Source organism: Neodiprion lecontei, chromosome 5, assembly GCF_021901455.1.
Source record: "Neodiprion lecontei isolate iyNeoLeco1 chromosome 5, iyNeoLeco1.1, whole genome shotgun sequence".
Classification (NCBI taxonomy): domain Eukaryota; kingdom Metazoa; phylum Arthropoda; class Insecta; order Hymenoptera; family Diprionidae; genus Neodiprion; species Neodiprion lecontei.
The window spans coordinates 2,631,559-2,659,552 of NC_060264.1; the positions used below are offsets into that span (position 1 = coordinate 2,631,559).

Here is a 27,994-nt window from a genome sequence, read left to right on the forward strand (position 1 = left end):
AAGCATGTTACGTGTGATCTCGCAGGGCCGACCAGACCGTGCCGCAAGAAGTAGTCCGTCCGCCGCCGCTCGCCAAACACGCACGAAACTGACGACTGCTTAGTGAAAAAGTAGAAAAACAAAAACGCCCCAAATTAATTAAGGGACATCTGTAACAGCGAATAAAAAAAAAAAGAGGAAAACAAGATGCCGAAGCCAATAAAGCAGGAGGGGGAGGACCCCGACCCAACCCCATACCTCTTCGTGTCCCTCGAGCAGAAGAGAATCGACCAGACGAAGCCCTACGACGCGAAGAAGGCATGCTGGGTACCCTGCGAAAAGGAGGGATACGTCCTGGGAGAGATCAAGGCCACCAAGGGCGACGTCGTTTCCGTATCTCTGCCTGGCGGCGAGGTGTGTAATCAGATAATCGAAACAACACCTATCCCCGAATCCCGTTTCCCTTCCACACGCGTCAAGAAGGAAGTAAAAAGTCGTTCGAATACTCAAACGCGTTCGAAACTCCGCGTGCCGTCGTACTTGGAAGAAAGTTTATGTTTTCTTTTTTTTTTGTTTTTGTCTCATTGAAAGCGCATTGTTTTTCCCCGTTTACCTCGCCTAAAACGGCAGTCCGGACAGCCGGTAACAAAATCCGTAGTACGTAGCCTTACGCTATTAATAAGCCATACGCGGTTCAACTGTTATCGAAACACGCAATGGCTGCCGCGTTCCGTAACCGTCGATTCGGGGTGTCATTTTTCGCACCCCCTACGCAAGCTCCGAACGTCTATATCCGCTTTCTTGTATTGAGGGAGGACGTCGGCGGCAGGGGGGAGGGGGGGAGGGGGGTGTGGGTCATACGCTATATATAAAAAGCAGAAGGCAGTGAGGGACGCTAGGCGTCGGCGTCGCCGTATCGGGCTCCTCGAGCTCTATTTCAAGAACAGAATAGCCCGCGGGACTAACGAAGCTCTGCCCTGGCCAACGGCCATACGCAGGGCACTCGTATTTGCTTACGCGTTTATATAAATCGGTTGCCGAGTAGACCGAAACCATTGCGCCACAGCTGAATGCGACGATCGACGGACCGACGAAAAGATGTTTACGATGCTTATAGATCTTAGGTAGGAGGATAATCAGAGCTTCCGGTAAACTAGGGACAACGGTGGCCTCGGTGGTCCGCGTCGATCCGTTCCGATTCTTTGAATCTTCGACGAACGCCGTTGAAAACACACAGTTTTTTATTTATAGCAACATCCTAAATTCCTTACGTGAAAGTAGATATATGGGTTACGCAATATATGGTTCAGCAAACCCTACGTTCCGATGCTCCGCGCTATTGTTAGCCCGAAGACTAGGGGAGAGCGAGAAACCCGGACGAGAGGAACGGGATGACGAGATGATCGTTAACAGGGGAGGAGGGCTGACTCAACCGGCGGCTTTTACTACTCACTTGCACGAGAACTATAAATGAGCCCCTCGATCGGCTCCGTTTCTCTCCTTCTCTCTCACTCTCTCTCTCTCTCTCTCTCTCTCTCTCTCTCTCTCTCTCTCTCTCTCTCTCTCTCTCTCTCTCTCTCTTTCTCGCTCTCTCTCTCTCTCTTTCTTGCAGCATTGCCGTAATGTGCTGGCCGGGTATTTTTAGACCCCCGCGACACTGGATAGCCTTACGCAATGACCGCGCGAATATTCACGCGATCAACGAAACCGACTCGCAGATGTTCAAGACCAATTACAACATTGACGTTACCAGGTTCGCGGAATGCCTCGGGATCTCTTTGGATAAGATTAGTCATGCCGTGAGCTGGAAACTCGACGCGTATTATCCTATGGATCTTCTTGATCTTTCAATGATGCGAAACGTCGTAGCCTTACGGAGTAATGGTAGGACTTACCTGACCATTCCAATGTCATTGATAATAAAAGAACGACCGTTGACCGCACGCAGACGAAACAGTTTCGCAAGGAGCAAGTGGCCCAAGTGAATCCTCCGAAATTCGAGAAGTCCGAAGACATGGCTGACCTGACCTTCCTGAACGAGGCGTCGGTCCTTCACAACCTGAAACAACGATATTACAACAAAATGATATACGTAAGTTGTTAAGATTCGAGAACCAACTAACGGAGTTTCGTTTCTCCCCCCATGGAATATAGACTAAGGACTTCAAGAAGGACCAGCTGCAGCAGGTTAACCCACCTAAGTATGAGAAGGCCGAGGATATGTCGAACTTGACATACCTCAACGACGCTTCGGTGCTGCACAACTTGAAGCAACGTTACTACCACAAGCTGATCTACGTAAGGAATCCAAGCCGTGGAACCGGGCACTCTTGTCGAAGTTTTCCGAATGATTCACATTTCACTTTGCTTCCTCACCTTGCCCTCTTTTGCATTCTTATCGCTCGTTACCGAGGATCCGGCCAAAGCACCGAACGTGTCTCGCCGTTCTTTTAACATCCTTACCAGTCGTTTCAGCAGCATGCGGCCAAAGCCGAGGGAGGATCCGGTCGAAAGCACAGTGACGTGCCCGTACCGTATTTCCCATGACGATTTCTTGTCTTTCACATTTTATAGAGTCCAAGGGCGTCGGGGAGTCGTGGAATCAACAGACTTGACCACCTCTCTATGACCAGACCTGAATTTCGTTTTATGCCCAACTAATAAACCCATAATCACGTCACCGAAATTTTCGGTGACGCGCTGTAAGATGCGTTTCCACGGGACAACCGCGATCACTTGAAAAAATACGAAATGCTTTAGACTCCCAATCAATAACACCGTGAAAACGCAACTTATCATACCCAAAGATTGCAAGAAACGTGTATATAAACTTGAGCGATACACGCCATGATTGATTGTGAGAATTTTTTGCTTATACCCACATTAACGTTTGTTACGTTCTTTTTTTTCTTATCGCCAAACGCAGACCTACTCTGGCCTGTTCTGTGTGGCCATCAATCCTTACAAGAGGTACCCGGTCTACACTCAGCGTTGTGCCAAATTGTACCGTGGTAAGAGGCGTAGCGAAGTGCCACCCCACATTTTCGCCATCTCTGACGGAGCCTACGTTAACATGCTTACAAGTAAGTGAGATCTGTGCAACAAAGTTGCGAAGCGAATTTCCGGCGTCTTGAACCCGGACACCGTAAACATCTTTTCTTCTTCTGCCAACAGACAGCGAGAATCAGTCCATGTTGATCACCGGTGAGTCTGGAGCCGGAAAGACTGAGAACACGAAGAAGGTAATTGCGTACTTTGCCACCGTCGGTGCCTCGACGAAGAAAGAAGACAACCCGAACCAGAAGAAGGGATCTCTTGAGGACCAGGTCGTCCAAACCAATCCCGTACTTGAAGCCTTCGGTAACGCCAAGACCGTGCGTAACGACAACTCGTCCCGTTTCGTAAGTATCATGGTGATCCTACGTCAATGACGATACGTGGTATATACCTTGGGCTTTGGGATTAATGCTTTTTTACCATTCAATGGTGGTGAATAGGGTAAATTCATCCGTATCCACTTTGGACCATCTGGAAAACTGGCTGGTGCTGACATCGAGACTTGTGAGTATCGTCTTCCACCGATTGTCAAGCATTCCAGCTGTCAGGCAATCCAATTTATAACTCTTCCTGCGTTTGAAACCCTGCAGATCTGCTCGAGAAGGCGCGTGTCATCTCCCAACAGAGCTTGGAGCGTTCCTACCACATCTTCTACCAGATGATGTCTGGATCCGTCAACGGCCTTAAGCGTGAGTATATCTTATTCCACCCTTGGATCTCCTCAGAATTAGGTCCGGCTACGTGTCATTCGAATCATCATCGATTGGACTGCATTTCGCAGTATTTGAACTATACTTACATACTACACACTACACACGCACACACAATCACTCACAATATTTCGGCTGAAAGCCAGGAACCCTTTCCCGTGGTCGTTTAAGTCCTCCCTGAACCAACCCATTAGCCGTGTAATAGGGTTGAATAAGAATTTTGAAAGGTGGGCTACGAAGAGGAGTGTAACTCAACCCGAGAGCCGATCGTCGTGCATCAAAGTAACGGTGGACTTCATAACTCGACGATTATAATTTAGCTATTTCCTAATCTTCTTTCCTAGAGAATTGCCTTTTGTCCAACAACGTCAACGACTACTACTTCGTCTCTCAGGGAAAGACAACTATTCCTGGCATGGATGATGGCGAGGAATGTCAACTGACCGACGTAAGGCTTCATTCGCCAATCGCAGGAACACCTGTTCCGTTTCCGTTTCCGTTTATGTTAATTTTTCCGTTTTTATATTTGTTAGCCCGATCCCCGTACAGCCAACCTGAAGCCGTTAAACGGCTGAACCACTTGTCCATTTTTTGTCGTGGACGAGGACCACGGCTACCGTGGCGTGTTTGTTTTAATCCCAGTGTACAGCCCAGTGTGATGTAGTGTGACCCGGTGTGACCTTGTAGATATTCCCTCTCTACCGTAGGATCTAGTATGGAATCGACAATTGCAGAGTTGGATGAAGCTCGACGATTTTTCACTCGATGATTTGTCGCGAGACATTACAACCGCCATAAATCCCCTTAGAAACGGGGCTACGATCTATTTCAAAAAAAGCTTCACCAAAATGCACTGACGAATCGCTGTGATTGGATTGAAAAAATTTATGATTCTATACCTTACATGTCACTGACCAGCGCAATCGAAAAGGTGATTAGTCAGTGTACTTTGGTCCCGCTTCCATCTTCTACTGTCGTATACAGTCGCAATGAGGAAAAAGACCCAAGAAACCGTAAAGTGTATCTGATACGGTGATATTAGAAGTGCCTGCATGTTTGATTTCCCGCACAGAGATGTTGCTGTTGTCGAACAACGTGCGAGACTACCACTTTGTATCACAAGGAAAGACCTCAATCCCCGGCCTCGACGACGGCGAGGAACTCCTCGTTACCGACGTAAGTGCATGGGGTGAAGTGAGCTCTGTATCCCACTGTAAAATACACCTCTCAAATGGCCAATTGCAGACACGCGCCATTCAGGAGCTCACTTACTTCTGGCGCCTCTTGCCAGGATGTTCCGTGCTTCCCGTTCTCACTCGCTGCCATTCTCGCTCTGACGCACGCACTACCAAATCTTCACAACCAGTTTGTCGCCTCCTTTCCATCCATATTTGTTTCTCTATCTCTCTGTACTCTCACTCTTCTCATTTACACACGAGTAGTTCCACCCTTGGAAAGCGGATCTACGTAATTTCATCTCTTAGTCACGCATCTGCAGCTTTTTCCTGTTTTTTTTTTAACATACCTGAAACCGGAATTTTAATTACTTGAAAATCAAGTCAAGCTTTGTAGGATGACTGAAAATCTGCAGGAGCGTGACTACACTTTACTCTCTACTGTACTATACTACGCATTCAACTATCTCATTCTTCTTTTCAGCTAATTGTAAATAACTTGGATCTATCCATCTCTATCTATTCTATCTCTGTAATATAATGTATCTTCACAATGTCACTAATCATCTTCTTACACCGTTATTACTCAACTTACAATCAGTTAGCCCCGCCTCTATTCTGTTTATAAATATACACGAATATAGCTAACCGTATTCTTTGTGTGTGTGACTCTCGTATGAAACACAAAATCCGACCAACCAATCAACCAACCAACCAACGAACCAAACAAACAAACAAACCACCAACACCGTCAACAACATAGAAATGACGCTGTTGAGCAGCAGGATCGGTGACTACTATTACATTAGTCAGGGTAAGACTCGGATACCGGGAGTGAACGACCTCGAAGATATGGAGGCAACGGATGTAAGTCCCTTGACCATAGACCCGCAGTGGGCCTTGGGGACTTCGCCACGTCTTCGGACTCCTCGATCCCTCGGTTAAGCAAACACGTACTGCAGGACGCAGTCACGAGAGGGTCCGAAGGAGCGGTGAGATCCTCGGGCTTTAACAGCACCCCGCACCCCAGCCGCTGCACATTTCCCAGCTGCCGCTGTCGGGGTGCGGGGGTCCGGGGAATCTAGATGCAAAATGGAAGAAACCCCGTTCTCCTGTTCCCCGATCAGCAACGCGCGCAATTAGGAATTTCCCACCCCTTGACCTCACATAAATTCATTGCACTACCATTCGAATGGTTCTCGCGGTGTGTTATTCACGTTTGTTCCTCGAGGGACTTCCACTCGTGAATAATTTCCAACTCAATTCGACTCCAAATTTTTCTTTTTTTTTTCTTTTCTTCATTAACCAAATGCTTTTCATCGAATGACCCGCAGCAATGTGCTTCTTGTCGGACAACATATACGACTATTACAACGTCTCCCAGGGAAAAGTCAGCATCCCAGGAATGGACGACGGGGAGGAATGTCAACTCACGGACGTAAGTCCTGGTCATTGGAAACCCCCGATACCTCACCCAGTCGCCCCAAACAAAAAAATGTTTCTAAATCATTGCTGATGACCGAATGAACACTTTATCCTTCCGAGTGATTTATGATCCACTATAGAAGTATTTGAATACGAAATTATTGTAGAAATTGACCTGTTCAATTCTTAAATATTTGACCCCCTTTTAAGGTACGATTGCAAAAGTTGTTCCGAGGTTCTGTTCAACTTTTCGTAGATTTACACTTGATCTCTCGAGTCTCAATACCTTCTTGACCGAGTAGATACGTATACTTGATCCCACCTTCCGTGATTTTATACCCCATTGTGTATCTCCAATTCCCAGTATTTTGGTCTTGGGTTACTTGAACTGGCCTGAGAATGTTTGACCCCATACTTTGCAGTGTCCTGAAAAATTGAGCTGACGCTCTATGTTCCATGGATAAGGTAATCGGCTATAGAAAAACGGTGACGAGATAAAGCTGATGAGAAAATATTAAAAGAAAAAGATAATACGTTAAAAGACTAAAACCAAATAATTTGGAACTGTTTAACCTTGACGAGCTGATAAAAGTCCCGTTAGTCCGAGTGTTTCCTACACCCGTCCCGTCAGAGTTAGTACCACATATCGGATGAACTATGACGAAGACACTGACTCTGGTGAGAAAACAATATGGTTACGGGACCTAAATCGAGAGATATTTCATGGATTCAAAGTAAACACTCATTACTTTGCCTACCTTTCTTAGAGTCCAAGTTCAGGATAGAAGCGGCTACCTAACACAAGCTATGCCTCTGCTTCTGCTCTATATATTTGCTGCTTATAAAAACGCCTCGAGCATTCAGGCTCTGTAAATACTTACCGCTTTGTTAAAACTAACGCGCAAATCGTGTTATTCTGTTGTGCTCTTTCTAACGTCTGTTTTATGAAAGTATGGGAAAAAAATCCAACAAATCAATGTCAATCACTTCCCACGCCGGAAGCAGTTCGCTCTCTGTACTGATGAGTAAAATGAAAAGCATTGTAAATGGTTCTTCAATTTTTGAGTTCGATTCAAATGCCAAGTTCCCTATGAGCTGCTAACCGTTTCTGGTCACTTTGTCTGGAAGACCCGCAACTGTTAAGACTAACAACCTTTTTTCCGCCACGACAGCAAGCCTTCGACGTTCTTGGTTTCACCCAAGAGGAGAAGGACAACATCTACAAGATCACCGCTGCTGTTATGCACATGGGTGGTATGAAATTCAAGCAGAGGGGTCGTGAGGAACAGGCTGAGGCCGACGGTACAGAGGTTAGTAAATCTACTAGCATAAGGTGAAAACGTATCTCGAGAAAAACACAATGATGCATTTCCTCAATTATCTTTTTTTTTTTTGCTGTCGGCAATAGGAAGGTGAGCGCGTCGCCAAATTGTTGGGTTGTGACTGCGCTGACTTGTACAAGAACTTGTTGAAGCCCAGAATCAAGGTCGGTAACGAGTTCGTCACCCAAGGTCGTAACAAGGACCAGGTCGCCTACTCCGTTGGTGCCATGTCTAAGGCCATGTTTGACAGGCTCTTCAAATGGCTCGTCAAGAAGTGTAACGAAACTCTGGACACCAAACAGAAGCGTCAACACTTCATTGGTGTGCTGGATATTGCTGGTTTTGAAATCTTCGACGTAAGTTACCCAGTAGTCATGAAAATTCTAACGATTTCTCACCTCTGCCAAACCTAATAGCGATCTCTCAATAGCCAATTAGAATTGAAAAAGTAATTGATTTTTTCTCCTCTCACATTCAATGTGTCAGTAATCGCCTTGGCAGACGTTAGAATTTCGTCAGAGAATATTCAGGGAGCTATGAAACTAAGCCGAAGGCACTTCGATGTTGACTTCAACAATTTTCGCCACCGGGGAACCGGATTTCTATCAAACATATTATCGCGCTCAGAAATGTCGACGGCTTTGGTTCTCGCTCACCTGAGAAACGTTATTCATACTTGACCCGCACAGGAGAACCCAAAATAAATCATCGTTGAACTGCATCAGAAGTGAGGAGGACGACGTTGAGAGAATTGCCTTTAGAATAATCCCCGTTCATAGTTTCGCATCGGATTGCCTTCCCCGTAAAATTCACGTCGTTTCGTAATGTCTATAGTATAACGGGTTCGAGCAACTCTGTATCAACTTTACCAACGAGAAACTTCAGCAATTTTTTAACCACCACATGTTCGTACTCGAACAAGAAGAGTACAAAAAGGAGGGAATCGTCTGGGCCTTCATTGATTTCGGAATGGACTTGCTCGCCTGTATTGAACTCATTGAAAAGGTACCCCCGCCCTAGGGGTAGACCCTCGATTTCGTCACACTGTTTCGTCTTTGCTACCTTAAGTGGCCGAGACTTCCCAAAAATCTCTCAGTCCCATTGCATCTTGGACCCCCTTAGTTGCACCTTGGAATGCATTTGTTACCATCATCATCCGCAAGAGCATGAATTTCTTGCAATCACTCTAAGACCAAAGGACTTTCGGTGGCACTTCACATTTTTACACACTCGAAAGTCTCTTCGTACATAGTTCCGAATTACTTTCGTTTCCTCTCGTGGTTCTGTCCACAACCGACGACTCACTTTCCACGCTGAAACCGGATCATCGTATGCAAAATTTTCTACAGAGCCCCTTTAAATCCAACTACTCACCCACAGAGAATAGCCCTGTTCACCTTGTGTTTGCCCTGTTGAATAACCATAGTTCAACGGCTTTGAGCAACTCTGCATCAACTTCACCAACGAGAAGCTCCAACAGTTCTTTAACCACCACATGTTCGTCCTTGAACAAGAAGAGTACAAGAAGGAAGGAATCGATTGGGCTTTCATCGATTTCGGAATGGATTTGCTCGCCTGTATCGAATTGATTGAGAAGGTTTGTCACCCCACACACAGTGAACGCGATACAGGCTCGGACGGAGTTTTGAAAAGCCGATTACACACATCACCGCTGTTTGAGCAAAAATGTTCTTTGCTATACTGTCGCAAATCTCATGTCTGATGTCGCCATCCAGCGTCAGCATCACGTTTCATGAACACTAGCTAGACCTAACGAGACGGTCGAAGTACGATCTGTTATCATCTTCTTCATCTTCTATCTCGCTTGACCCCACTCTTGAGTATTTTGTAGACCCTTGCCCACAAGCAATCCATCGTGAAAGATTTGATGGCCCGTAATAACGTCCCCTGAACTTTTACCGTCGCAGAGCATACGTGAATTGGCTGTGCCTGGTGTCCAAATTCAAACATCTGTTGTTCGTGCGATGTGACATTCTGCGACAAAAGTTCAAATCCTAAACCCCTGATGAACCTGAAATTTTGGAAAAGCACCAAAACACCCTTGTCAAATGGCACAGTGATTGTTGCCAGCGGCGAAATACTGAGCCTAATTTGTTCCCTGAACATTATAATTATTTTTATAATGTTATCCTGTTGAATATTACCCGATTACGTATTATGAAAACTTGTACAAAACATGTGTAGACATCCGTTAGTACTTGTCGCAGCTGCGGCAAATACTTATTATCTCTGGCATAAAGCAGTAAACTTGACCACTGTCTTGCCTCTGCTCGAACAGTTCAACAGCTTCGAGCAGCTCTGCATCAACTTCACGAATGAGAAACTTCAGCAGTTCTTCAACCATCACATGTTTGTACTCGAGCAAGAGGAGTACAAACGCGAAGGAATTGAATGGTCCTTCATTGACTTTGGCATGGACCTCCTCGCTTGTATCGAGCTCATTGAGAAGGTATTAATCAGCGAGTGACTGATTATGCCGAGATTCCTATTTTTATAGACGCAGTAGCTTGGGCGATTTTATTGAAGGCTTGAGTGATGGTATTCGATTTATGTTTTATTTCATCTTTATTTCGTTTTCATTGTAGCGATTTTCATCGTTTAGCTTTCCGTCAAACCCTGCCGAGACCGGAGCGTCTGACAATCCATTTATTTCACCGTTTTATTTCGCACATCGCTTATGTCACTTGTTCACGTCTCTACACATACACATATTATCGTGTCCTTAAATTATCAACGACAGCATGTAAACTGTCCACTGAACGACACCACGTTCTGTTTGCTTTGTCAGTATTTTTTGAATTTCTTTTTTCATTTATTCCGACTGTTTATCATTTCTTGTTATTTTTATTTCAATTATTATTTTCGTTTCACTTCCACGACGTTGCGATCGATCAACCGCAGCAACGCCGTGAATTCATAATCACTTATCTTGGCGTTGTCACCGTTTGGTCATACTTATATCATCATCTTTTTACACCACTATGTCTTATCGTTCTTGGCATGAATTTTGGCCCCCTTGATTGGGACGATATGATAGTCGAACGTTTGAGCACTTCGGAGTTCCCGGACCAGGACCGTCGATCGGATTTGTCACATACCGGTACGTCTCAGGTGGCGCGGTATAAAAACTACCCGAGCACGGGTAATGGCCTGCAATCCACCTCGTTCGAAACTTATTTAGTTCCCTGTTGTGTCCTTGTTTTGTCTTTAAGTCTGTATCTATCTCCCCACTCTCTCTTTCCCCTTTTCTTTCTTCTTTTACATGAATTTGATCCCCATAACGGCACCAGGGTGACCGTCAGTAATTAGTTCCCCCGATCGCACAGGACATCTACTCAATCTAGGCGGTCGTTAAAAAATTCCCATTAAGCAGAAACACCTTGTTTATAAATTTCAGGTGCAAGTCCACAGTTCAAAGTCCCTTACGGTCGTCCAGACATAACTGGAAATAGACTAAAAGGGGCTTGAATGGAGTAGCAAATAACTTTGTAATCCAAACTCTGGTACTGCAGCATCACGGTTATGCCCCCTTTGCTATGAGTCTGGTTAAACGGCATGCTGCCCGGCATAAACAGTCAATTTGACCACTGTCTTGCCTTTTCTGTGTCCCCCGTACAGTTCAACAGTTTCGAGCAGCTCTGCATCAACTTTACGAACGAGAAACTTCAGCAGTTCTTCAACCACCACATGTTCATCCTCGAGCAGGAGGAGTACAAACGTGAAGGAATTGAATGGACTTTCATCGATTTTGGCATGGATCTACAACAAACCATTGATCTCATTGAGAAGGTACTGGGGTTGAGATGGGAAACACCCAGAAAGGGTCGCTACCCAGGACCGCTCGGCATGTTCTTATTATGACTGAACAATGTTTTTTCGCTGGTTTCATTCCTAATTACTTGGTCATCCCGACAAACCAACGCACCAACGCAGCAGCGGTATTGGGGAAATTGTTTGGGAGATAGGGGTAGTGTCAATTTTTGTAGCACCAGTCTGACTTATCAAACATTTACCCAATCGTATCTTTACACAAGCACCAACACCTGAACCTTGCCACCTCACTCTCTCTTTCTACTTCTATTTCTTGCTCCATTTGTTCCACCCTATGTTCCTTGGATTCGACAATGAATTTGTCAATCCGTTCTATTCCCTAGTTGTTAACCCTCTTAATCAGAAGTCGATGTGGTCTGTGTGTTTATTTGCATTTACGAACCCATCCTCGTTTATCCAAAATCTAAACAACAAATATCAACAATACTTTACTCATTCGTGTTGGAGCGAGATAAAAAACAGAGCAGAGTATACCACGGACCTTCTCCAATTTCAATAATGGATTTCCAGTTGACGATCTATCCTGATCGATAAGGTATCGCTTCGAAAAATAACCTTTGCCGCACGAACTAGTTTCCGTTTGCTTAATAACCCTTCGAATTTGTTTTGCCAATTATTCAGCTTGCCTATACACTCCGTCCTCGTACATATATTATGTGTTATTAGTTATCCTTCATTGAAAGCAAAAAGTTAATTGTTCTTACCTTAATTGACAAAAAAGTCGTTAGCTAGCATTAGTCGTGATACTACTTAAATACCCTTTTTACTTTTCATAAAAATAAAGGTAATATTTATGCAATAATTGATCAGAAATAACAAGTAAAGAAAATGACGAGATTGTGAACAGAGATAATCGCGTTTGGGATGTGACGTCAAAAGATTTTTTATTCTTTCATGTTCCCGCCTCTAAGAGTAACATTCAAGTAAAAATATTTGCCGCGTATAACTTTGTAACTTAGAAGTGAATTTATTGCCTTCGAAGGGCTGATTTTTGAGTAAACTAGACTAAAAGGCATAAGAAGAAGTAAATTTACCGTCGAAAAAACAGGACAATATTTACAGTCAGGGACTAGGCAAGACTAGGATAAGTTGGAGAAAAAATAACGCCGTACTTTTTCCCCCGAAAATCTAGCCCATGGGTATCCTTTCCATCCTTGAGGAAGAGTCTATGTTCCCGAAAGCCACCGACAAGACCTTCGAGGAGAAGTTGAACAACAACCATCTTGGCAAGAGCCCGAACTTCTTGAAGCCTAAACCTCCAAAGCCTGGCCAACAGGCTGCCCACTTTGCGATCGGTCACTACGCTGGAAACGTGAGTACAACGATCAGGATTATCTCCGAATGTATTCGGACTGAATTGACATTCAACACCGACCGACCGACAGGTACCCTACAACATCACTGGATGGCTGGAGAAGAACAAGGACCCGTTGAACGACTCTGTCGTTGACCAGTTCAAGAAGTCCCAGAACAAACTGCTGGTCGAGATCTTCGCTGACCACCCTGGTCAGTCCGGCGGCGGTGATGCTGGCGGCGGCAAGGGAGGACGTGGTAAGAAGGGAGGTGGTTTCTCCACCGTATCTTCATCCTACAAGGAGCAGTTGAACAACCTGATGACCACCCTGAGGGCCACCCAACCTCACTTCGTTCGTTGCATCATCCCCAACGAATTGAAGCAGCCTGGTCTCATTGACTCCCACCTTGTGATGCACCAGCTGACCTGTAACGGTGTACTTGAAGGAATCCGTATTTGCCGTAAAGGTTTCCCCAACAGGATGGTCTATCCCGACTTCAAGCTGCGGTAAGTTTCGAAAATATTCGAGATTACTCGATTCTACCCGTTATTCGATGACTATGTTTTTTCTCGTAGCAATAAGAAACCGGGGGCAAAAATTCACACAAATAATCCAATTTTTCGTTGAAAAACAGTTACATGATCTTAGCTCCAGCCATCATGACTGCCGAGAAGGATCCCAAAGTCGGGGCAGCCAAATGCTTCGAATCGATCGGTCTCGATCCCGACAGCTACAGAATTGGTCACACTAAGGCTAGTCTAGTTTGAAAGACCCCTCAAGTACTGCTAGAATTTGATTTCAAAGCCCCGTATATCGTATATTAAAACGTAGAATTTCCGTTGAGATGACTCCTCGATTTACAAACGATGAACTCCACGAGTGACCCTTTAATGTGATGTAATTTTTGTTGCCCCGCCTGAGAAAGCATCGTTTTACAATCATCTCAAGGTCAAGAATCCGATCACTGACCTGATACAAACACTATCGTGTGAATCGGTGCCAAGATTCGCTAAAACCGAACCCAATTTAACATACTCTCGTTATGATACCATCCGTCATTCACTGTCACCCACTACACCAATCTGGTGCGAAATTTATACCCGGTTTTCCATTCCCCTGAATTTCTCCGTTTTCGTATATAGAGCAGGTATCCAGAGCTAGTCCACGGTGGCTGAGGGAATGGCTGGTATGCTGATTCGTCGCGGACCCCGATACCTCGTAGTCTCATATCCCGATGGCAACTTAGAAATAATATCAATAGCCACATGACCCGTTAGCAACTAATGTGTTAACCCGTTTGCCCGATACTTCTCGTCCACCAGATACAAAATCCTGGCACCCGCGGCCGTCGACAAAGTTGCAAGCGACCCGAAGAAGGCAGCCGAAGCCGTTCTAGACGCAGCCGCTTTAGATGCCGACCAGTTCCGTCTGGGACACACCAAGGCACGTCTGTCGAAACGATCCCCGATGCTCGGGGGAGCTGTCCATGAATTCTCTTTTTTTTTTACTTTCATTATTGTTATTTCGTTTTTCTTATTCTTGAAAACGTGTGGCCTGGTTGTTCTTACACTCCTATTATATCATGTGTTTCACGAACCAATAATTTGTGCCGAAGATACGCGGGCACGCAGACAGCCTTGGCGAGATTCTTTACCAGAATTACACTTCTTTACGACGATATTTTACTCGTTTCGTATTCCTAAACCCCATGTATGTTTAACCAAATTGTAATCACGCACAATGCGGACGTAGGGGATTTACGAGATGAAATATTAGCCAATTTGGATCATAGTACGATTGATGGAGTAATGTCTTTTGGCACATCTCGAGAATCCCTGCGTTGCTTTGTAGGTCGATGAATCATGTAAAGGGAAGCAAATGTCTCGGTGATTTTTCTCGATGTGGCTAATACAATACAGGTGGATAATATTTTTCGCCGGTTCTTGACGATGGACGTTGGATGATCCGGCGAACCAACAACTAACACATGACGTGTACATGAATACCATATGTTACATTTTTAGATGTAAACACGCATCGTGAAAGTACATATCACGAATCGAATTGTTCTTATCTAACAAACCGTATTTATTGCTCCGTTTTCTGACATTATGTGCTCTGGTGTCCAACGCAGATACAAAATTCTGTGCGCCCACCTTATCAAAGACCCCTGCGAGCCGAAAAAGGCCGCGCAGATCATCCTGGAAAATATCAACCTGGAGCCAGATCAGTACCGTTTGGGTCTTACCAAGGTACCAAATCCTTTGGACCTCTCGTTGCGCTACTGTAATAACACTGCATCCCCCGCCTATGATTCTTAATAATTTACGTAACTGCGTAAAATTTTGTGGAATTCTTGTGATAGTATTCCATGTAAGAATACCCGGCGCGTTAACAAAACATATAAATAACGAGCACCGATGCTACTATTTTAAGAATGATTATTCACCTCGAATCTCTTCGAAGTCCTCGTCGTTCAAACAGATGCTGTTGCGGTCTTGCCAAAATTCAAAGAACACAAACAATTCATCGTTGTTCACCCTTTGTCGACGCAGACATTTCTGGAAGAATAAAAAGCACAGATTGTAGTGGAAAAGTGTGTCTTTCCTTTTTCATTTGAAAATCATACGGTAAAGATTTCCTCGAGATTCGACGGTTGAACATGTATAGGTTGTTACACGTCTATATTTATACGTATTCGTAACTGACCGACCAGACATCCCCAACTAAAAATAACACGTCGGAATGAAAACTAATTTGAAACGAGTTTGGAACAAACTACGTGGAATTTCTTCCAGCTTCTGATTCTCGTTTCACGCTTCCTAATTTGAAAAGCAAACTCTAACGAAGATCCTCAAGCTGCACGTGAATTTTGTGAATTTCAAGTAAAACTAGAACTGAGACAGCCATCTCTAATGCGGGGATTTTTTTTTTTTCCTCTCCTTCATCGAAAAATCAAACAGGTCTTCTTCCGTGCTGGAGTCTTGGGTCAGATGGAAGAACTTCGTGACGAGCGTCTCAGCAAGATCGTATCCTGGATGCAAGCATTCGTCAGGGGTTACCTGACGCGCAAGGATTACAAGAAATTGCAAGAGCAACGTCTTGCACTCCAAGTCGTCCAGCGCAACCTCCGCAAATACCTCCAACTTCGTACCTGGCCGTGGTGGAAACTTTGGCAGAAGGTCAAGCCCCTCCTCAACGCTACCAGAATCGAGGACGAGCTTGCCGTGAGTATATTATACCTGATCAGCCATTTTGGATAAAGAAATTTATTGCACCACCAGCTCATGGAAACTCTGCGGTATTTCACGTCAAGAGTCAAGCGTCAGTGATTCATTGCCGACGAAGCGAAGGCTATCCCATGCCCAAAAATATTTCTTCATAAATATACATTCCGATTATACCTTTGCTCGTTGTTGGATGTAACATTTGTAAGCCTATACACCTACCACATCGATAGTTGAGTAGGTTTTACACCGTCCGTCTATTATTAAGACCGGTGAACCAGGAATCTTTTCCGAATTCCCCAAGTTATTCCAAAGATCCGGAAGATCTTGGTTTCACGGCTGGTTTAGTGCCACCTGATCTCTTTCTCTCTTTCCCTGTTGACCGCTTAACGATCGGCGGAGGTTTTTGCTGAGGCTGGAGCCTTTCGGAGCGGGTTCTGGAGCGAAGAATATCGTATTTATAGCCCCCCACATTCCCACTCCGGATACCAGGGTTTCCCCTCCAGCGCAGTCTCTATGCATTGGTTATAAATATTTTTATGAAACGGTCTCATCTTCATCGCTGGTAGGCAGGGAGGCAGGGAGGCAGGAAGAGTGGAGCGAAGGGTATGAGGCTGGAAGGGGTCGAGGAGGGGACGCCGGCCCACGCAGGTTTAGATTTTGGGTAGAAAAGTTGAGACTCGCGGAAACTCGGTCCAGTTGAGAACGCGATCGCGAGTCACCCACCCCATGGTGCCTTGAGCGAGGGACGCGAATTCGTAACACGGACGAGCGAAACCTGAGTACTGTAATACGGGACGGGATCGAGACTTGGAGACTGGAACTGACCAACCAACAGACCGATACAGTGTACTTAATTGACCATTTCTTGACCCCTCGCAATATCATACCTGCACCCTTCGAAGTCTAGGAGTACAATTACACACGACGCGATTCTCACTTTTGAACAAATCATTATCCAGCATCAAATATACGACCCACGACGACCCTAGACTAGAAAGTGAACGCGAAACGATAGAAAGAGAAATTTGTTGATAAACTTCGAGCAAAGGTCTTCAATACTGAGCTTTTATTGTATTTCGAATAAAACAATACACTGATTGACCTGTGACCGGTAAACTCGAGCAATACGATATAAAAACGAAAAGGAAGAAAGAATAAAATAAATATGGGAGATACCGCAGTGCTGGAGAACGCTCAGACCTCGCTGGTGAACGGTGACGGTGACAGGCTTGAATTGTCCTTACAGAAATGGGAAGAGAAGGCGACCAGAGCGCAGGAAGCCTTCGAACGAGAGGAGAAGGCTCGCAAAGAACTCGAGGCCCTTAACAGCAAACTCCTCAGCGAGAAGACCGACCTCCTTCGTCAACTCGAGGGAGAGAAGGGATCCCTCTCCGAGTTCCAGGAGAAGTCGATCAAGCTCGCCGCCCAAAAGGTCGACCTCGAGTCTCAACTCCAGGTAAGTCATGCCAGTTCAATTATCATTATTCTTATTATTCTTATTATTATTCTCGTTCTCCAATGGCGATAAGTGGAATATCATTTTTTTTCAACAATTTTTAAAACGATACGAAAATTTTTGCATATTCCGAATTCTATTAACGTGTTCTTGGGCGTACCTGCAGTGCTTAATCACGGGATATCAATTAGTTTGGAAGTGAAATCGACCAGGGTGAATAATTATTATTAAGCAGCTGCACGACTCGACATAGGGAAATTCCGGTAGACCGGAAACACGTAGCGGTAATTGGATCTAAATTTATACAAGGAACACGAATACGACGTTTAAGAGTGCGCCTGTGTACGTAGCAAAAGTATCTTTTTTGGTCAGTCAACGTTTCAGACATGAGAAACTTGATATGGTCTGGATTCCAGTATGAAAAAAATTCCGCGTTGGACGAAGAGAAAAATTAAAGACGAAAAAAAACACACACACACTCGCACACACACATGTCGTCGAGACTCGGTGCGTAATAAAAAAGAATGATAATAATATGCTGGAGGTTAGTCACTGAGTTTAAAATATTTGGGATACGTGAAAATAGCACTGCAGAAATCATATCAAGAGTTGGACCTACAGAAATGGGATGAAAGCAAAACAAAAAAAAAAGGCGGAAGGAAATAAATAACGCGGTGTGCGTTACTCACTCGAGTGTTGGTTTAAAACTTACAGCTGCCAAATTCCGCGAATCAACGGAGGCATACGGCTATAATTAATAACAAGAAAACTCTGCTTAACGTCGAGTAGCTTCTCCGTTTCGCTCTGGAGATTATCTGGACACATTCCCAAAACAAAAAAAAAAAGAAACAAAAAATAATAAATAAAAAAAAATGTATAATTTGGAAATGCTTAAATCTTCTCGTTTGAAAAAAAATATCCCGCTACCGACGTTCAGGATGATAAATAAACTATGCTCATGAGTCAAAGTAAAGATTTGCTAGAACTTGACGTTGCACAGCCCTCATAGATACGTTATACGATATAGTATAGATTGACAGTAATCAGAGAAGGTATCGTCGTATCACTCCGGTTAACTGAGGTGAGACATTGGTCTCGTATTTTTTAACAACCTATTAAAAGCTAAGGAGCTCACTCTCGGATCTATAAACTAACCTGAAGCGTTATCAGATTGGCCCACTTTAACACCGGCACAGGGAAAGTAAATTTATGTATCCTGCAGTTGCCCTCAAGAAGAACCGGGGGTCCCCCCGGCACGAGTGGCCAATATCCAGGGAACCTACTTTATTATACCAAGCCGCCATGGAGTTACCTCAAGTAAACGAAACCATTTACGGCGAGGAACGAAACGCGGGGGGATGATGAAGGGGCCATAGGAGGGGTAGGGGGAGGGTGGCGCGGTCTAAATATAATCTCCCTAGATTCCAGATTATTAAACGTGGGCGTTGCCTCTCCAAAGCCAACGCGGAGGAGGGCCAGGGAAACAGGTGTAGCGTATTTATATTAAAAATCGCCCGTGCGTCATCCGACCTCGTGTCTAATAGATCCTGGGACAGACTCGACTCGTGAATACTTTTCTTTTTCTATCTCAAACTAATCATACCTGCGGTCTACGAATTCCCGTCGCGATGCCCGACGTCAGCTGCGATAGCAACAAGTGATTGACACTGGTCCAACTTATGTGCTCGCCCACTTTCGGAACTTTGGTATTTGATCATGACCACTGATGAAGCACTGAGTGGTCGGGACTCGCGAAGGTGTTGCACGGTTTACAGTTTAGAGGTGTTTGAAATTTTTTGAAGAGGGGTTTTGACTAACGGTGAATGGCTCTATCCCCACAGGACATTGCTGACAGACTGCAGTCAGAAGAGGAAGCCAGGAACCAGCTCTTCCAGAACAAGAAGAAACTGGAACAGGAGGTGTCCGGGCTGAAGAAGGATATCGAAGACTTGGAATTGACAGTACAAAAGTCCGAGCAGGACAAGGCGACCAAGGACCACCAGATCCGCAATCTCAACGACGAGATTGCACACCAGGATGAGCTTATCAACAAGCTCAACAAGGAGAAGAAGAACCAGGGTGAGGTCAACCAGAAGACTGCTGAGGAACTCCAGGCTGCTGAAGACAAGGTCAACCACCTCAACAAGGTGAAGGCCAAGCTTGAACAGACCCTGGATGAACTCGAAGACTCTCTGGAACGCGAGAAGAAACTCCGGTAAGTCGATATTCAACTATTCTCCAACTTATAGTTAACAGAAATGCGAACTTTTCACTTTCAACGTCTACCTCGTACCTTGCAGCGGAGACGTAGAAAAGACCAAGAGGAAGGTTGAGGGAGACCTGAAACTCACCCAGGAGGCTGTTGCCGACCTTGAGAGGAACAAGAAGGAACTTGAACAGACCATCCAGCGCAAGGACAAGGAACTTTCATCCCTGACCGCCAAGCTCGAGGACGAACAGTCCCTTGTTGGCAAGCTCCAGAAACAGATCAAGGAGCTCCAGGCCCGCATTGAGGAGCTTGAAGAAGAGGTAAGTGGCGGAGTGGGACCATCAACGAATCTGAACCGACATTTTCATCCGGGGAATCACTTGTTATGTGCCTACCTGTTAACAGGTTGAAGCCGAGCGACAAGCTCGCGCCAAGGCTGAGAAGCAACGCAGCGACTTGGCCCGCGAGCTTGAAGAGCTTGGCGAACGCCTCGAGGAAGCTGGTGGTGCCACATCCGCTCAGATCGAGCTCAACAAGAAGCGCGAGGCCGAGCTGAGCAAACTCCGCAGGGACCTCGAGGAGGCCAACATCCAGCACGAGGGATCATTGGCCAACCTTCGCAAGAAGCACAATGACGCCGTAGCCGAGATGGGAGAACAGATCGACACTCTCAACAAGCTGAAGGCTAGGTGAGTGCTTTGCATCCTGATGTCAGATTGGGGGGTGAGGTATTGCATTGCGTACCAAACCGCGATTTAGAGTAATATCTAATATCCGTGGGACATAGTTTTGAAGCTATGTTGTAAATTTTGTTAAAAATTTCTGACCAGGGCCGATAAGGGCCGTGCCGATATACACCAAGAGTTGAACAACGCTCGCGGAGCCATCGATCTAGTAGCAAGGGAGAAGGTAGACTGAAAATGTCCCCCGGTCCCTGAATACCATTTGTTTGTTTTACCCTCAATCTTACGTCGTCACTATCAGCATGGAAGCACACAATCCTGTCATCTATTGTTCGGTCGTGAATTGAACCAATGAAGCTCGACAAGTGAATAATACGATTTTCAGTTTCCACAAAAAACTTCAATGTATCGCCTTGCGCTCATTGATTGCGGTTAATTTGTCTCTAACGTTTTTCGTCGTTTCCATTCCATGTCACACAAAACAGGGCCGAGAAAGAGAAGGTGCAGTACTTCAGCGAGCTGAACGATCTTCGCGCCGGAGTCGACCATCTTACAAACGAGAAGGTAACCCCGAATGATCCGATCCTTCCGCACCGCAACTAATGCTATTTAGGGGGATCCGAACTCTGAAACTTGAGCCAATGAACAAGGGACAACGTAGGAGACATCACATTGGCTGTGAATGTTCTTTGTGACGTGACGTGATCCCCAAAATGCTTGCTTCCGCTCGTTTATTATTACAAAACTTTTGGTGGCTGAAGTCAACTTGGCGGTGGTGATGGATTGCACACTTTTAAAATCGTACCGTTTTATGTGCAATCATTATCAACACCAGATCCAAGTTTGCTTGGCCTTTGATACCAGGTTCGCGTCTTACTAACGGCGTAAAATGATTATTTAAACAGGCTGCTCAGGAGAAGATCGCGAAGCAGCTTCAACACCAGCTGAACGAAACCCAGGGCAAACTTGAGGAGACCAACCGCACCTTGAACGACTTTGACGCCGCAAAGAAGAAGCTGTCGATTGAGAACAGCGACCTGCTCCGTCAACTGGAGGAGGCTGAATCCCAGGTTAGCCAGCTGTCAAAGATCAAGATCTCGCTGACTACCCAGCTCGAAGACACGAAGAGACTCGCCGACGAAGAGTCCCGCGAGCGTGCCACCCTCCTTGGCAAATTCCGCAATCTGGAACACGACCTGGACAACATCCGCGAACAGGTGGAGGAGGAGGCCGAAGGCAAGGCCGACATCCAGAGGCAGTTGAGCAAGGCGAACGCAGAGGCTCAGCTGTGGCGCACAAAGTACGAGTCCGAGGGTGTCGCCAGGGCCGAGGAACTCGAGGAAGCCAAGCGCAAGCTCCAGGCTCGTCTCGCCGAAGCCGAGGAGACGATCGAATCCCTCAACCAGAAGGTCATCGCCCTCGAGAAGACCAAGCAGCGTCTTGCGACCGAAGTCGAAGACCTCCAACTGGAGGTCGACCGTGCGACGGCGATCGCAAACGCCGCGGAGAAGAAGCAGAAGGCCTTCGACAAGATCATTGGCGAATGGAAACTCAAGGTGGACGACCTTGCCGCCGAGCTGGACGCCAGCCAAAAGGAGTGCCGCAACTACAGCACGGAACTCTTCAGGCTCAAGGGTGCCTACGAGGAGGGACAGGAACAGCTGGAGGCTGTCCGCCGCGAGAACAAGAACCTCGCCGACGAGGTCAAGGACCTCCTCGACCAGATTGGAGAGGGTGGACGCAACATCCACGAGATCGAGAAGGCAAGGAAGCGCCTGGAGGCTGAGAAGGACGAACTTCAAGCCGCCCTTGAGGAGGCTGAAGCTGCCCTTGAACAGGAGGAGAACAAGGTGCTCCGCAGCCAGCTTGAACTTAGCCAGGTCAGGCAGGAGATCGACCGCCGTATCCAGGAGAAGGAGGAAGAGTTCGAGAACACCAGAAAGAACCACCAGCGCGCTCTCGACTCCATGCAGGCGTCCCTCGAAGCCGAAGCCAAGGGCAAGGCTGAGGCGCTTCGCATGAAGAAGAAGCTTGAGGCTGACATCAACGAGCTTGAGATCGCCCTTGACCATGCGAACAAGGCCAACGCCGAGGCGCAGAAGAACATCAAGAGATACCAGCAGCAGTTGAAGGACGTTCAGACCGCCCTTGAAGAGGAACAGCGTGCCCGTGACGACGCCAGGGAGCTCCTTGGAATCTCGGAGCGTCGTGCAAACGCTCTGCAAAACGAACTCGAGGAGAGCCGCACCCTCCTTGAGCAGGCTGACCGCGGACGTCGCCAAGCCGAACAGGAACTTGGAGACGCCCACGAACAGTTGAACGAGCTCGGCGCACAGAACGCCTCAATTTCCGCCGCCAAGAGGAAACTCGAGAGTGAACTCCAGACCCTGCACGTGAGTAACATTCCGACCGTTTTTAGCCTTTTGTATGGTGATTATCAGCGTTAGAAATTTCACACTGTCCACGTTTACTTGTAGTCCGACCTTGACGAGCTTCTCAACGAAGCCAAGAACTCCGAGGAGAAGGCCAAGAAGGCAATGGTAGACGCGGCAAGACTCGCCGACGAACTCAGGGCCGAACAAGACCACGCTCAGACCCAAGAGAAACTACGCAAGGCACTTGAGACCCAGATCAAGGAGCTCCAGGTCCGTCTTGACGAAGCCGAGGCCAACGCCCTTAAAGGAGGAAAGAAGGCGATCCAGAAACTGGAACAGCGAGTCCGCGAACTGGAGAACGAACTTGACGGAGAACAGAGGAGGCACGCCGACGCCCAGAAGAACCTGCGCAAGTCCGAGCGCCGCATCAAGGAGCTCAGCTTCCAGGTGAGTTCGATGTTGACAGTTTGGATAAGTCGGTCGATCAGAAATATTCAAAAGCAAAATTCGATTGGGTTCGTTTGTTAACGCGCGTCTACTTGTTTCACGCAGGCCGACGAGGACCGCAAGAACCACGAGCGCATGCAAGACCTGGTCGACAAACTGCAGCAGAAGATCAAGACGTACAAGAGGCAGATCGAGGAGGCCGAGGAAATCGCAGCCCTCAACCTTGCCAAGTTCCGCAAGGCACAACAGGAGCTCGAAGAAGCCGAGGAAAGAGCAGACCTCGCCGAGCAGGCCATCGCCAAGTTCCGTACCAAGGGACGCGGAGGAAGCGCAGCCCGTGGTCTCAGCCCAGCGGTAAGATGAAAGTATTTACCTAGCATATCTCCTATGCCCGTTCGCGTGAAAAGAACGAAGGAAGTAAAAGAAATTAATGAATAATCGTCAACGTGATAAAAAAAAAAAGCCAAACGAACCTTGAGTCACTTTTATGTAAAGAGATTATTCCATTCTATGCCCGAATTTAGCCCCAGAAGGGTCGCAAGTTAGCAGCCCTGGAGTAGCCAGTCGCCGCTACCCCCAGTAAGTCCGAAAATGACCCAAATGTGTGCAGCGTGATTTCGTGCCCATAATAGTTCAGTTTTTTTTTTTTTTTTCCATTATCATTTCTCTCTCTTTTTCTCATTTCATCTCTCCACTCACTGTCCCAGCAGTAAATTATTGTACAGCTATCTACAATTATCTCATCCTGATTATATACCCACTCCCACTGACGTTCGCGGTCAGATAATTGAGAAAACAATCGTGCATATCTAAACGTGTATCGATGCGGAAAAATAAATATCACCTAACGAGAGGGGAAAAAAAAACAAGGAAAGAAATGGAAAGCACATCACAGCGTGTAAACCCTGACCTCGTATTTGTATCTAAATCAGCTAAGTAGCCCGAAGCTCAATTAATATAGTTATATTCGTAATAATTCGCTCTCACAATATTGCACTCAAAGCAAAGGAGAACCACTCACCTATTTATGCATAATAAACAGTTGTAGCGGCGCTCAGTCATCCCTGTAAGACCCCAATACAGAAGGACAGGCTCCAGTTTGGTCATGCATCGCGACAAGCTCCCAATAATATCACTTAATCACCGTATTTAATCACTACACTGCACTATATCACAAAAACGCAAACGAAAAAGTGGATGAAAACAACTTTAGTCAGAAGAATCCGAACACTGTGAATGTCGTACAGCCGCACAGTAAACAAATACATGTTACGATAATTCAAGCCAGCCGCTATTCGTGATAACAATCGTCGCAACGGACTTGAATTTCGGCTCGGACTTACCGCAGAGACGAAGGCGATCCCCCAACTTCTGCACTCGTACTACGGAATTTGGTAGATCTTCTCAGCGTCGCTTTATAGGAATAAGCGTAGGAAGATTGTAGTAGTGGGAGTTTGGCGACATCTCGCGGCGTAAGTCAGAGTCGAGATCCGAGTCCCTGCAATTTCTAATATTCATACAGCTTAAAAACATCACGATATTGTCTACATATTCCAGATCTCTCTTTTAACTGTTTGTTTTTTATTTATTATTTTACAGCCACACAGACCCATGCAGCGACCCATGTTCGACGGTTCTGCGTTCCCGCCACGCTTCGACCTTCAGCCCGACGGTGAGCTGTAAGCCAAGAAAAAAACGCGAATCCCATCAAATCTTTCCCTTTCCTATACCACTGTAAGAACAAAAAAAAACAAACATGCTAAAAAAAAAAATAAAAAATACCCCACCTCTCGCCTCATCACGAAACACACCGCCGTCCTATATAAAATATATATCTCATAATACGCCAAATATTCATATATATATGTACCAAAGTAACATGAAACATTCATTGAGATAATAATAATAATGTTAACAAGTAACTTATAACGATGATAATCGCGTCACCATAAGAAGCAAGAAGACATCACGACGATCGTTCGCGAGCTTATGTATATATATATATATACACATATATATATATATATATACGTCATGTCATATCATATACACGATATTACGATATATAGTAAAATAATTATTGAAAGAGATACGTACACACACATATACATACATGCGACGAGTGCAGCAACACCCACCGTGTGCAAATGAGGAAGAGGTGTTCGAACAGCAGTGCGACACCGCCGTAACGAGGATATAAGATCAAAATAAATAACAAAAGAAAGAATAAGATTGTAAAAAAAAAAAACAAGAAAGAACAACAAGCAAAAAAAATAAATAAATAAATAAATGAAATGAATAACGAACAAGATCGAGAACACCACAATAATAATAATATTGTATATCCTATATAAAGTAATTTAATTTATAAAACGAAATATGTATTTATTAAAATAAATAAGCAAATAAATAAATATAAGAACTGAATTGAAATCACGAGCACACCTCTTCTACCCGTGTAACACATATACTATCTACCTACATATATATGTAAGATGTGTAATTTATTGTGTAGCATAGATACACATGCATTGTATATGTATATACATATCCCCCAAGAACGATCAACTATTACTACGTCTTTTTGCTCAAAAGTGTGATGCATGAACGGCCGAGGCGGGGCTTTTCATTAATTTTCATCTCGCAAACGTATATAAGCGCATATACGATTCTCATGCATTATACACACAAAACGACAAATAAAAAAAAAAAAAAAAAAACAATTTTTCTAATAAAATCGTACGTCAGAATAAAACACGCGTCATTTGACTATAATGAACACGTATTGTCAATTATATTGTATTATATTATATAAAGTGATAATAATAATTACTCAAAATATACATAAACAAATCTTGTGATTACTTCGGTTAAGATCAAGACCCTTGTTCATATATAACTGATACCGTGGAACAAACTACATACATATATAATAGCGTTACGAAAATTGATAATAACGACAAACGCTAAAATTCAGTACGATATGGAAAGATAATCGGTCATCGCCTCGTTTATCTTGTGCTTTCTATTTTGTTCGGTTGAATGTTCTCCAGCTGTTTGAAAAAGCCCCACCACATTTTCCATATCGGCCAAGTCTCGGTGCTGACTCCGAACTCCTTGCAGGTTTGCTCAAAGGCCGGTTGACACAGGTGAAGGTAGGTATGGTCGATAGTCGGGAGAAGATGATGCAGAGTATGGGAGCCGAAATTGGTCAGAACGAGGAAAGTCGACGCCTCGATCTCCAGGCGATCGCGAACCGTGTCCACCTGGGCTAGACCAAAGTCCATATCCTTACGACGAACGTCACCGTCGTGGTAGATTTCCGGATGCTGGTGAGCCGCGTGTAGACCGGCTACCCCGAAGTGGAAACTGGCTACCACGATTATTTTGAGATAGGTAACGAGGGCTGATGACGGTGGCGCCACCAAACACATCAGAGTCGGAATCAGCAATGGCACCGCGTCTCTCAGCTCCGGACCTCCAAACTCCCAAAATATGCTGTAGACTCTGTTTCGATGGGGAGGTAAAATGGAAGAGATATGTAATTTGAACGTTGACATATTTTCAAATAGGATCGATTGGTATTTCTCATACCTTCTTATTGCATGGAGGAAATAAATGATGCAGTAAACGAGTGGGAAATAGATCCAAGAGAAGTAACGTGTTATCAATGATTTGTCCTTGCGAGGCAGAAGGTAAAATATAGGCTCGTGTATAGTGATCTCCAAGTCGATAATCGTGTTAGTGTAGAGATGGTGGCTGAGAATGTGCATGATTCGCCATTCTCTGGATGACATCAGGCTCAAGTCCATGTAGTACATACGGAAGGTGTCCCTCTGGTGCAGGAAGTTGTGGCCCACTATTGCAGTCCACGTTAGAAAAATTCCTGCAGAGAAAGAAAATGTATGGTCTTGTAGATTCTACGTGCTGAAAATAACCCCGTGGCTGTAAGATGATCGATATAACGAAAGTACCCACCACTCGCTACGATCATCAACCACGATGGGGCTATGGCAGCTTTCACGCAAAGAGCTAACGTGACGATGAACAGAAAGTCAGCAATAAAGTTGGTACTTCGAGCTGACGTGTGAATGTCGACGTCCTTAAGCGCTTCTCTGACGCGCCCTTTGAATTTTCGGTAAAATCCATCAGGCTTAAAAGTCAACGGAGAAGATCTCGGGGTGACAGCGTCCCGGATGTAGAAGTTTGGCAAAAGTTTTTCAGCCAGCAGCGTAATGTGGTGCGCCTACAGCAGAAGGACATTGACGGTCAGTATTGAATGGTTTGGAAACATCATTGGTTTAACTTAAAAGAGACTTAAAGATTACCTCGAACGCCTCCGTGATGTCGGTTCCTTCGGTGAGCGTGAGCCATTCACTACCGCCTGGATGATTTCTTATCCATTTACTGAGATCGTAAAGTTTATCACCGATCCTCCAGAGTCCTTCGGCACCGTCATCCTTCCTCTTTCCTTCTAACCAACGTGCGCCTGTTTTCCAGCCGACGTCCCGACCGGTTGGGTACTTGAAACCACCGAAGGTGGTATCACCCCACTTTTTACCAATATTTTCGTCGACCATTTAACTGGCTCCTTTCCAATGACTGGATACTTCCAATGCAAATTGAATTGTGGCACTGATTATTCGCACTCGAACGATTTTGTACGAATCTGCTCACACTCGAATTGGTTAGACGAACCAAACTCTATCGTTGAGCATCAAGTGCGCCCTCGAGTTTAACTGGATAATTACTAAACAGCTTGAAGAATCGGTAAAAAGT

At 45.3% G+C, this 27,994-nt stretch overlaps 2 protein-coding genes and 1 long non-coding RNA gene across 23 annotated transcripts; 1 reads left to right on the top strand and 2 right to left on the bottom strand.

Annotated features, from left to right (window-relative positions):
* Positions 1 to 25,952, top strand: LOC107219277 (myosin heavy chain, muscle). 21 transcript variants are annotated; one of them, XM_015657454.2, is made up of 24 exons: positions 2 to 393; positions 2,134 to 2,277; positions 2,906 to 3,062; positions 3,154 to 3,380; positions 3,477 to 3,540; positions 3,627 to 3,725; positions 4,091 to 4,194; positions 7,519 to 7,656; positions 7,755 to 8,024; positions 11,308 to 11,478; positions 12,653 to 12,832; positions 12,906 to 13,321; positions 14,138 to 14,258; positions 15,779 to 16,042; positions 17,292 to 17,501; positions 19,343 to 19,716; positions 19,802 to 20,030; positions 20,116 to 20,399; positions 20,879 to 20,957; positions 21,299 to 22,786; positions 22,871 to 23,215; positions 23,321 to 23,569; positions 23,740 to 23,794; positions 24,815 to 25,952. In XM_015657454.2, exons 1-23 carry the CDS (start codon positions 187 to 189, stop codon positions 23,773 to 23,775), a joined length of 5,856 nt encoding a protein of 1,951 aa, XP_015512940.1. In that variant the 5' UTR covers positions 2 to 186; the 3' UTR covers positions 23,776 to 23,794; positions 24,815 to 25,952. The 21 variants fall into 21 exon arrangements, with proteins under 21 accessions (XP_046596773.1, XP_015512942.1, XP_015512943.1 ...); XM_046740817.1 differs by lacking the exons at positions 2,134 to 2,277; positions 11,308 to 11,478; positions 14,138 to 14,258; positions 23,740 to 23,794 and adding exons at positions 1,928 to 2,071; positions 9,095 to 9,265; positions 13,450 to 13,567 and having other exon boundaries at positions 1 to 393; XM_015657456.2 differs by lacking the exons at positions 2,134 to 2,277; positions 11,308 to 11,478; positions 23,740 to 23,794 and adding exons at positions 1,928 to 2,071; positions 9,095 to 9,265 and having other exon boundaries at positions 1 to 393.
* LOC124294642 lies at positions 15,257 to 24,776 on the bottom strand. Its single transcript, XR_006904569.1, has 2 exons — positions 24,237 to 24,776; positions 15,257 to 15,376 (listed from the first exon to the last, which is right to left on the bottom strand). It is a non-coding gene; the product is annotated as an uncharacterized LOC124294642 (long non-coding RNA).
* LOC107219283 (cytochrome b5-related protein) lies at positions 25,813 to 27,972 on the bottom strand. Its single transcript, XM_015657468.2, has 4 exons — positions 27,544 to 27,972; positions 27,194 to 27,461; positions 26,810 to 27,101; positions 25,813 to 26,722 (listed from the first exon to the last, which is right to left on the bottom strand). The coding sequence occupies exons 1-4, from the start codon at positions 27,793 to 27,795 to the stop codon at positions 26,227 to 26,229; spliced, it is 1,308 nt and encodes a 435-aa protein (XP_015512954.1). The 5' UTR covers positions 27,796 to 27,972; the 3' UTR covers positions 25,813 to 26,226.
* Between the last annotated feature and the right edge of the window lie 22 nt (positions 27,973 to 27,994).

What these genes read in the sequence shown, in the direction of transcription:
- LOC107219277 (XM_015657456.2), top strand. Translation starts at nt 187, where the DNA reads ATGCCGAAGCCAATAAAGCAGGAGGGGGAGGACCCCGACCCAACCCCA. An exon ending in CTGAGGCCGACGGTACAGAG is followed by an intron (nt 7,657 to 7,754) that starts GTTAGTAAATCT and finishes TGTCGGCAATAG; the next exon opens with GAAGGTGAGCGCGTCGCCAA. An exon ending in CTGGTTTTGAAATCTTCGAC is followed by an intron (nt 8,025 to 9,094) that starts GTAAGTTACCCA and finishes GAATAACCATAG; the next exon opens with TTCAACGGCTTTGAGCAACT.
- LOC107219283 (XM_015657468.2), bottom strand. Translation starts at nt 27,795, where the DNA reads ATGGTCGACGAAAATATTGGTAAAAAGTGGGGTGATACCACCTTCGGT. An exon ending in ACATCACGGAGGCGTTCGAG is followed by an intron (nt 27,462 to 27,543) that starts GTAATCTTTAAG and finishes CTTCTGCTGTAG; the next exon opens with GCGCACCACATTACGCTGCT. An exon ending in TTCCTCCATGCAATAAGAAG is followed by an intron (nt 26,723 to 26,809) that starts GTATGAGAAATA and finishes CCATCGAAACAG; the next exon opens with AGTCTACAGCATATTTTGGG.